Below are 10,000 nucleotides of genomic sequence, written 5' to 3'. Positions count from 1 at the left end.
TCCTTTCAAATTTTTGCCATACATTTAGGCTATACAAAACACGTTCCTCCCGTTGGGGTGGGCTTATGTGCTTTGCTCTTTGTACTTCTTGAAGGTGCATATGTTTCCCTTCTGCCTGGTGACGAAATATTCTCATTATGCTGGTCATCAAACTTAAAGAATAACCCCCCCCCCCCCACCCCACGAAAAGCACACTCCTCGCTGGTTTCTTCTGTCTTTTGATACCCCCACCCAGACAACTAATAAATCAAACCAGTGTCTAACCGAAGCAGTGTTCCAAAGAATATCATAAAGGAGAGTTTACAGCTGCTCGATTTGGCAGAATGTATTTCATCCAAACTGTTTTTATCTGAAAAAAACCTCGATCTATTTGTCTTGGTTAAAGAGGAATATGATTTTCATCTTTTGCTCGTTATATTTGTCGGTCTATGAAACGAGGAAGGGATATAACGAAAGAAAAGTGACTTTCTTGTGCCAGAAAGTTGGGGCCGATTGATTTCATCTTCTGCAGAAATAAAAGCTAGTATCTTTTGGATTTCCCCGTCAGTTGGCTCGCCCCAGTAGTAAGAACTGTTACATTTACGATAAATGCTTTTTTAAAATTGGTCTTTGTCAGTTGATATTACATGGTTTTAGTTTCTATAGGTTGTTCTCTCAAAAAGTAAATAAAACGCTTTTTAAGAATACGTTTTGATTCCCCATTATTTGGACATTGAGATTTTGAAAAGAAGATGAATTTATTTCTCTTTTCATACAATATGTCGTTTTCGAAGCTATAGCATCATAGAGAAACGTATTTCTCCGCGGGACAATTGGTGTTTTACTCCCTTTCTAACGACAATGGAAGATTAGCACACTTTTAGCGCAGTTTCACCTTCTAACAGTCAGTTAACAAACATAATTACAAAGGCCTCAGGGATTAACGTTTAAAGCATTCTCGTGCGTATCTTAGTGTGACAGTCTTAATTGTCATTGATGGCTAAAGATTTTTTTTTTAGTTTTGGTTATTTATGTTTCAAGGCTGGTTAAATAAATATCGTTAATTAGTTAGATTAACTACATTCCCAAAACAAAGAGAACACAAAATTATTATTTTTTTCTGACCGTTCAAGATAAATTGGATAACCGGCAACCACAAATCCCTCCTTACCCCTGGCTCTATGAATTATGTGAGTTGGCAGCTGCGTTTGTATAACTGAGACGATAAAACAGACCCAACTAATCGGACAGATGTAGACTCTACTGGAACCATAACGCTCTAATCCTTTGAGTGGCGTTCTTAACTACTGCCAGCAACGCTTTTAAATCAGCATTTTGTCTGCGGCACTGGGATAGGCCCTGGGCATTATCGTATATTTTCCACTCGACTATGGTGTTGCTTAACGTTGCTCAACCTCAAGAGGAAGAAAGAGAAACAAGGGAGGGAAAAACTGGGTTTGTGGGGGGGGGTAACTGAACCAAATAGCATTTATACACCAAGAGTATTCATTGCAGAGAGCCAGCTTTCGATAGTGAGTAACTTTCTATTTTTGAGCATGTTGTGCTTAGTCTAGGCATAACATTACGTTTTATCATAATCCTAGACTGTGGTCTGTGACGTGAAGCGCACGATTTGACTCAGTTTGAAGGGACGAAATGAAGGATGGAAAAAGGGAGGGGGGGGGGGGGGGGAGGCGAGACTAGTTGATTGTCCTTCATTTATTGGCCGCCCAGTTAAGTTTTGATAAAGGTAAAGAGCTGCGTTATGACAGTGCACGGTCTAAAATATTATGCTTCAAGTCTTTTTCATTTTTGGTAAGTGTTTTACGGCGCTCGCTACTGCATAAAGTCATCTGAGCTTTGAAAGTGCACTTTGACCAGTCTGGTTTCTGCAGTTAATCCGTTTACACAAAGCAGACAAATCGAATAAGTGTCAAGCCCTCCTCCCTTAGCTGTACGTAAATCAGCAAAGCACCAGTTAGCGGGTGTTTACGAGGGTAAAAAATAAATTGTCCCCCTTGTCTCTGGTATCTGACTGACGAGGTTCAGTATCGTTTAAATGTTCCCCGCGCGTCGTCTGTTCCCACCCCGGAAGGGAGATAATGCCATTTTCAGAAAGAAAGGAAAAAACAAACCAACCCTAAAAAGCAACACCGAGACCAGAAAAAAAGAATAACTCTTGTGTTTTGATCATAATGCCAAGGTGGCTCGGTACGGCTGTCAGAAGTTATCTAGTAAATGTGAGGCAGCGTGGTGGAATCAGGCTCACGTCAAAATGATCAAAGTGAAGAAACTTGCTTTTTTCTGTGGGTTTGTGAATTTTTCTCAAATTTTTGTTTTTCAGCTCAACACTTTTCATGCCCATTGAAGAACTAATTTCTGTGTGGATTTTTCTGAAAAACGTTGATTAAAGGCACAAAAAATGTAAATTTTCAGTTACCACGGACTCTTAAGCTAAGGAGATAACTAATCTTTGGCGACCATTTTCTCACTAATTTTACATCTGAAAACAGGTGACCCCCACTTCCTTCATTCGCAAATATCTCGACTTATATTCAAGATAAATGGATATTTGTTTCATCCAAATAAACACAAGTGAACAAGCTTTACGATGATACCAATAACTCTACATGCCCAAAAATTGACGAGAGCCTGATTCCACCACGCTGCCTCACAAATTTTGTCATTAGCGTATCTATTAACTAAATTTATAGAATCGTAGTGTGGGCTTCTGCGACTCTTCCTATCAGGACCAACCCAAGCTGAGTGGGGGTACAGAATCTTTGCAGAGAGACGGAGATACTCCATTAGCGGCGTTTGCGCGCAGCAACGACACGTCTAACCATTCCACCACAAACGGCGATATTTCGTCGGTGTCGCAAGCAATCCACTTAAGACTTCAGTCAGTTTGGTTCCTTTTTACACCAGAGACAAAAAAATAGAAACAAATACAAAAAACAACAACAAAACAAAACAAAAACAAACAAAAAACTCTACTTTTTATTGTGTTAGTCCTATCAGGAAATATGAAAAGCAAGAAAATTGCAAGCCTATACCATACCATTAACCTGCAGTTTGGTGGTGTTGAAAGGTACATCTTTTATAGAGCTTTGGGAGGGTGTAAAAATCGAAAATTCTGAAAATCGCTTGCAACAGAGACGTGTGTCTACATGTCTACATGGGATTTTTTAAAATGGTTTTGCTGGACGCCTTCCTGGACGCAATAGCGCCTGTTTGACTGTGTAGTCTGATTTTCAGAAAAAAGGTAATGAGGAAGGATAGAATCACAGTTGCGATATATTACGAAAACTATAAGATAATGTTGTGAACATTAATAGCGGTCCTACTCTTATCGCTGTGTAATAAGGTATTTCCCAGTACGGGAGACTTTCGGCCGCCTCAAGCAGTTGTTGGAAGATCGCTACCATCATACGGAGATTTGGGTTTCAAACCTTAGATGTGTCCTCATGTTCATTCATTTGTCTTGTTGGAACTTCTAGTAGAAAGCATGAATTTATCGTCATTAAATTTTATCTGTTTGTTTCTAGGACTGGTTGTTTGTGGTGTTCTGTCTCAGAATGTTTAAATAAGTGAATAGAAAGTATATAAGAAAAAACTCCACTTTTGTTGGTCATCATCGAGAAAATTGGTTTACAGTTCTGAACCAACACACATACATAAATAACTACATATATTTAACAGAACATAATAGACTGTTCCACCATGACGCACAACCTCACATACATGCCATTCCTATTTCTGTGCATCGCACTGTTTTTGGGCGGAATTAGAACAGTTTTGCGATAAAAAAAAAGCGACAAATCCATTTTTTTTCTGGCTCTGAGAAAAATGAAAATTTCTGTTCTTCCCCCATTCTCTGAATAATCTTGAGTGGCCTGTGAAAAAGGTTTACTCCAGTACGTTCCTCACCTTTCTAGATACGACGGTACTAGTTTCGGCCAAACTTTGAGGGACGTTTGTCTCGATTTGTCGTCAAACTGTTCCTTATCTTGTTCCCGGACATCCTCGGTGACTGTCCACCTAAATTCCGAGTCATCGATACTCGCTTGACATTATAATTAGCATGGGCTCACTAACCGGTCGATCATTAGGAGCTGTTTGCTCAATGGGTATCATGCTTGACTGTTGGGATGTCGACCCTGGTTGGAATAAAAAAAGGGCCTTGTTTAAGTTTTCATGGCTGAACACAGTAACCATCCTGGCTTGTTGGATATAAAAGTCACACCCAAGCTGCTTCCTCATATAATATAGGTGGTATAACCCATAGGCTTGAATTATAATACTATTTAAGACTGTGCACTGTCATGGCTAATTCTCTTTGCTCATTACAAAAAACTTCGCTGCAAAGCGTGCGTACACGGACGACCAAATGAAGGGCAAAACTCCAGTCTCTCTACGGTCGAGTAAGCATGGCACCCCCCCCCCCATGCCCTTCATTTGACTCTTATTTGTGTCAGCTGGTATGATCCATTATGAGCCGTAATTAAATCACACTGCACATTCTTGGGTTTTATAAGACAAGTCTATGATATAACCGTAACTTCATTGTGCTGAAAAACGGTGTTCACCTTTAGCAAACCGAATGTATTTAGTCCCACCCCCCACCCCACCCCGCTCCTAGGGTAAGGAGATTTGTTGAATTTTCTCATCTTTCATTGTCACCACTGGCGTTTGTGCTGTGTTAGGGCTAGGCTGTTCACTTGGTATGAAATATGTGTGGGTTCAATTAATAAATAGTAAGTGTAATTTGAGGAGTATCCGCGTTTTTTGCTCGCATAGTATACATGACAGCCTGGATTGACGCCGACAGGCAGGTCGGTGAAACGTGTCGGCAGGAGTGTTGTTTTACTTACTCTACCTTACTTTATCCTTCTTCGTCTTTCGGCCAAGGGCCATCTAGCCAAGTATTGTGTGGTCTACACCTACCCTTGGATCCTGACTCTTTTGGGTTGTGTGTTTGTGCAGCTGGTTGGTTTGGTGATACTCTTTACAGATGACCGAACCACTTAATGTTGTTTCACTACAACAATGATTTTCTTCTCCAGAGCGCACGTACAAGCACCATACCTTTCTGGACGAGGAGCCCACTGTGATGGAGATTCTAGACACCGCTGGACAGGTCAGGCAAATGATATACCTCACAGTCTCTGTTGGTTCATCGACATCTGTGGGCATGCTTGGCGTGTTGTACCTGAATGATTGTTCGTATAATATGTATGCCATATACAGTGGCGTCCTAAAGAAACTTGAAAATGTACTCACACAATCATCGTGTTAAAGCCTTGCACTACCCACTCGCAATGAAACAGTTTTCACTGTTGCAAACATGTTCCTTTCAACTCTTTTGGTAGACTCTTCCAGCCTCACTGTAAGCTTGCTTAATCAAAGCTTTCGACTGGTTATGGAGTGACACGACAGGGGGTGAACAGGCTATTTCTGTGGCAATGACACCATTTTGAATGTTAGGCATACTGTTCATTGGTGATTATGAGCGTCTTTTTACATTTAATTTATGAGGTTTATGTCTAAGGGATGAATTTGACTGCGACAATGTTTCAAAATCAGGAAGGGGAGGCAGTGATTATTTGATTGTATAGACGCTTCGCCACTGCCCACTCGTGCAGCATACCAATTTGAAGTTAAATGAATTCTACACAATCTGACTCGATAGCATTTCACTGACGATTTGAGTCGACTGAGATATGGTCACTCAAAATCAATCTAAATAAATCCGACCTCGGAAAAATTGCAGGAAACCAAAGAAACTGAAACAATGTGTTTTTAAGCATTACACCCCCCCCCCCCACACACATACACACATACACACTCATATCTATATATTATGTACATATCTATATACATATATGCACACATATGTATATAAGATCACTCCACCATCACATTTCACCAGATTTTTCATCTCACAATCATCTTTCACCTCACCATAGCCATGTCACCCCCCCCTCCCTTTTCCCCCTCAGCCTTCACCAGAAGACAGCATCCAACAAGAAGGCAATATTCGATGGGGTGATGGTTTCATCCTGGTCTACGCGATCAACGACCGGCACAGCTTCGAGTCCGCGGCTGCTCTAAAGCACCAACTCGATCATATCAAGAAAACAAACGTGCAGTGCATGCTGGTTGGGAACAAGGTGAGCTCACTAACACTCGACCATTGGGTGGATTAAAAGAATGAACACTATTTCGAGATCTTTTAGTTTTACGTGATCTTTTAAATGTGTTTTTCCGTTTCCTTTTGTTGAGGACTCCAAAGAAGTGAGTAACCCCCAGTTTTGCGTTGAAAGACGGTTGAAGAAAGTGAGGTCATTCAACAACAGAATACCCCCCTCTTCACCTGCAATCTCTTTTTGTGTCTCTGTCTCTTTCTCTGTCCCTGTCTCTGTCTTTCTGTCTCTCTCTGTCTCTCTGTCTCTCTCTGTCTCTCTGTCTCTCTGTCTCTCTGTCTGTCTCTCTCTCTATGTATGTATGTATGTATGTATGTATGTATGTATGTATGTATGTATGTATGTATGTACGTACCTACGTATGTGTGTAAGTATGAGTGTGTATGTGTGTATGTGCTTGCGTCACGTGCGTGCTTGCGTGTATGTGTGCGGGCGTACCCAATTTATGTTAAATATCCGATGTGCTGCACCAATGTATGTAATTGCCGAACCATAATATGTTAAAATATGTGGATGTATCGGCCAAAGGCCTTAAAATCAATAAATCATTTTGAATCTTTGAATATTGAATTTCTCTCTCTCTCTCTCTCTCTCTCTCTCTCTCTCTCTCTCTCTCTCTCTCATTCTCTCGCTCTCTCATTCTCTCTCTCTCTCTCTCTCATTCTCTCTCTCTCTCATTCTCTCTCTCTCTCATTCTCTCTCTCTCTCATTCTCTCTCTCTCTCTCTCTCTCTCTCTCTCTCTCTCTCTCTTTGTCCTTCTGTCTATAAATATAGTAAGTCTATACTATTATATACGATTATGTCATAGATTTGTTATATAATATATAAATATATATTAATTTAATTATATATATATTTTTATATATATATATATATATATATATATATGTATGTATGTATGTATGTATGTATGTATGTATGTATGTATGTATGTGTGTGTGTGTGTGTGTGTGTATGTGTGTGTGTGTGTGTGTGTGTGTGTGTGTGTGTGTGTGTGTGTAAGTGTGTGTGCGTGCGTGTGTGTGTGTGTGTGTAAATGAATATTTCACTTCGTTGTAATCTCGAGAAATAAAAGGGATATTTCGTGTCCATTTTCAGATGGATCTTCTCCACGAGCGTCACGTGAGGACAGAGGAGGGAGAGACACTGGCCCAGGAGATGTCTTGTGCCTTCTACGAGACGTCCGCCTCGGACGGAGGGGAAGAAATCTCCGAAATCTTCTACGAGCTTCACAGAGACATAAAGAGAAGGAAGATGGTGGAATCCAAGGGCAGGAGGAGGTCCTCGGCACAACAAGTAAAAAACGTGTTCAACCGCATGTTGAACAAGATTGGCAGTTCATCGTGATCAAGAGACAATTTGATTCTGTTGGTTTGTTTTGGTAAACCATGTTTCCTTTAGAAAGTGCACGAAGAATGTGCACTTAAACAGATCTATAGTAAAATTTTGTGGCCAAAACATTACTTTATCAGACTGACGTAGAAGAAAAAGGGACGATCCAACCCCAAGGTGAACTGAAATCGCAATTGACTGCCAATGGCGCAACGGAGGAGGAGGGGAGCTAACCGGATAGAAATAATCTCCTTCACCCATAAATTAGCAGTTACTTCCCCTTTATAGATGTTTGGGCACGTTGGTAAAAATCATGTCTACATAGTGCATTAAATTATGTTTCTTCTAATTCATCTTTGCCAAAAAGAAAGGAACAGTTCGTTATCTTCAAGTTGTGTACTTCTCTGTAGTAAGAATATCATGCCGAGACTCCGATGCGAGTTAAACGGCTTCAATCCCGTAAGCTTAAAAAAGGACGTCGTTTCGATGAGGATTTTTTGCCTCATATAATAGTTGGGAAGGTCGTTATGTTAATACTATTATAATACATAGCCATGACGCTGAAATCCATGAGTAAGTGTGATTTTGGCTCAAAACTGTAGTGGTGATGAGTGTTTTTGATACATTACTACTTTTATGACATAACTCGTCGAGGGCAGGCAATTATGCTAATCTTTCTTCAAAAGCAACTTCTAAGGAGAAATCACGCATCCCCCTTCAAGCCACAAAACAGGCGTATTGTCAGTTGCAATAAAGAGGTCGCCTTCTGTTAACTTAACGAGGTGCCCTTCCTTCAGCAAATTAGCTGCTCTCCCACCATAAGAGGTCCCCTCCCATCAGCAAAAGATGTTGTCTTTGTCTTCGGTAAGTTAGTTTTCTTGAGGTCAAACAGCCTAATGTGCAGAAGTTGTTATAACTTCCAAACAAAAACAGGAACAGCATCAGCAGCAACAACAACGGCAACAACAACAACAACACAACAACAACAATAGCAACAACAACAACAACAACAACATCAACAACATCAACAACAACAACAACAGAAACAACAGCAACAACAACAACTACAAAATGATAAAACATTACTCAAAACAAGTCATGACACACATGCACATCTGCGAGTAGGTTTTTGGTGTTCGTACTTGATATTTCGCTAGAGGAGAGGTTGCACGCTCTTCTGGTGCGGGTACAGTCACAGTGGGCCTATTGACACTATTGATGCTTTACTGACATTGAAGAGTTGTGCATTCCGGGATCTCCTAATATTGTTTTTGTTTTATAAGTGTTTTACGGCATTTGCAACACAATAAGGTCATGTAAGTGCCGAAAGTTTAGAGGTGATTCAAGAGAGTAGTAGCAAACACAAAAAAGAATGAGCAGAGATAAGGACGACAGATGTTTTATAGGAAAGAAGAAGCAAACCACAACAGAGCACCCGCGAACCACCCACTCCCAATACTGTGCTATGAATTACTCATAATAAATTATTAATGTTGAGTGAAGACAGGGAGAGGGTAGAACGTAAACTTAAAGTGCGGACCAAGGGCGTTGTCTTTTGTAGATACGCTGTGCAAAGCTACCTACGCATACTGCTTTCCCGAAAGGTGTTCCCTGTGAGGTACTTTCATACATCTGTCATTTAAAAACTTCATATCTCGAGAGTAGATATTTAGCTGTCCTTCCCTCAACATGTTGTTGAAATCTTATGTCCGCAATTTACGTATTGTGTTATGTAAATAACATTGCTGCGGACGTCATCCAGTTTTGAGTACCGGTACTCAATGCAGGACAGATTAATAGGAGTTCTAAAGTTTGGGAAATAAATAAACTCTTTGGCTGTTTTCATTTTTTGTATTCACACAGAGTCGTATAAGCAGATCATAGATAATTTGTGAGGCAGCGTTGTGAAATCAGGCGCTCGTCAAGATAACAAAATTGATGAAAGTGGCTTCTCCCAAAAGTCTGGCTATTGTTATCGAATTGTTTAAATTTTGGCTTAACATCTTTTATGTCCATTCAGGCACACATTTCTGTGTGGATTTTTACTGAAAAACGTTGATTAAAGGAACAAAAAATGTAAGTTTTCAGTTACCATAGGCTCTCAAACAATAGAAATAACTTCGTCGGCCATTTTCCCACTAATTTAACCTCTGAAGCAAGGCAACTTCAATAGCAAATACATCAAATTCTATTCAAGATAAATGGGTATTTTTTTCATCGAAGGCACGACAAATGGACAGATGGCACCAATAACTCCACATGCCCAAAAATTGACGGGCGCCTGACTCCACCTCGTCGTGACAGATTTGGTCAATGGTTTGCTCGCTCAAGTGTGCGGATAGTGGCGTCTGGTAAACCCTGGACATCAAGGCGAGAATTGTGCCCTCGATATTTATAATTTTGCGTTACAAAAACTTGGCATCTTTGCCAAGAGAAAGACAAAAAAAAGGGAGAGAGAGAGAGAGAGAGAGAGAGAGAGAGA

General features: G+C 40.4%; 1 protein-coding gene across 2 annotated transcripts in view; it reads left to right on the top strand.

Annotated features, from left to right (window-relative positions):
* Nucleotides 1-9,995, top strand: part of LOC101861539 (ras-related and estrogen-regulated growth inhibitor) — a 46,393-nt gene extending 36,398 nt beyond the window's left edge. For both annotated transcript variants that reach the window (XM_005108111.3, XM_005108110.3), the window contains exons 4-6: nt 5,046-5,119; nt 5,982-6,152; nt 7,285-9,995. In XM_005108111.3, coding sequence (XP_005108168.1) covers nt 5,046-5,119; nt 5,982-6,152; nt 7,285-7,533 — 494 coding nt within the window. In that variant the 3' untranslated portion in view covers nt 7,534-9,995. The remainder of the gene's footprint in view (nt 1-5,045; nt 5,120-5,981; nt 6,153-7,284) is intronic.
* Nucleotides 9,996-10,000: the final 5 nt, after the last annotated feature.

The sequence above is a fragment of the Aplysia californica genome, unplaced genomic scaffold (genome assembly GCF_000002075.1).
Source record: "Aplysia californica isolate F4 #8 unplaced genomic scaffold, AplCal3.0 scaffold00661, whole genome shotgun sequence".
Lineage (NCBI taxonomy): Eukaryota > Metazoa > Mollusca > Gastropoda > Aplysiida > Aplysiidae > Aplysia > Aplysia californica.
This window is presented reverse-complemented; position numbering and strand designations above follow the sequence as displayed.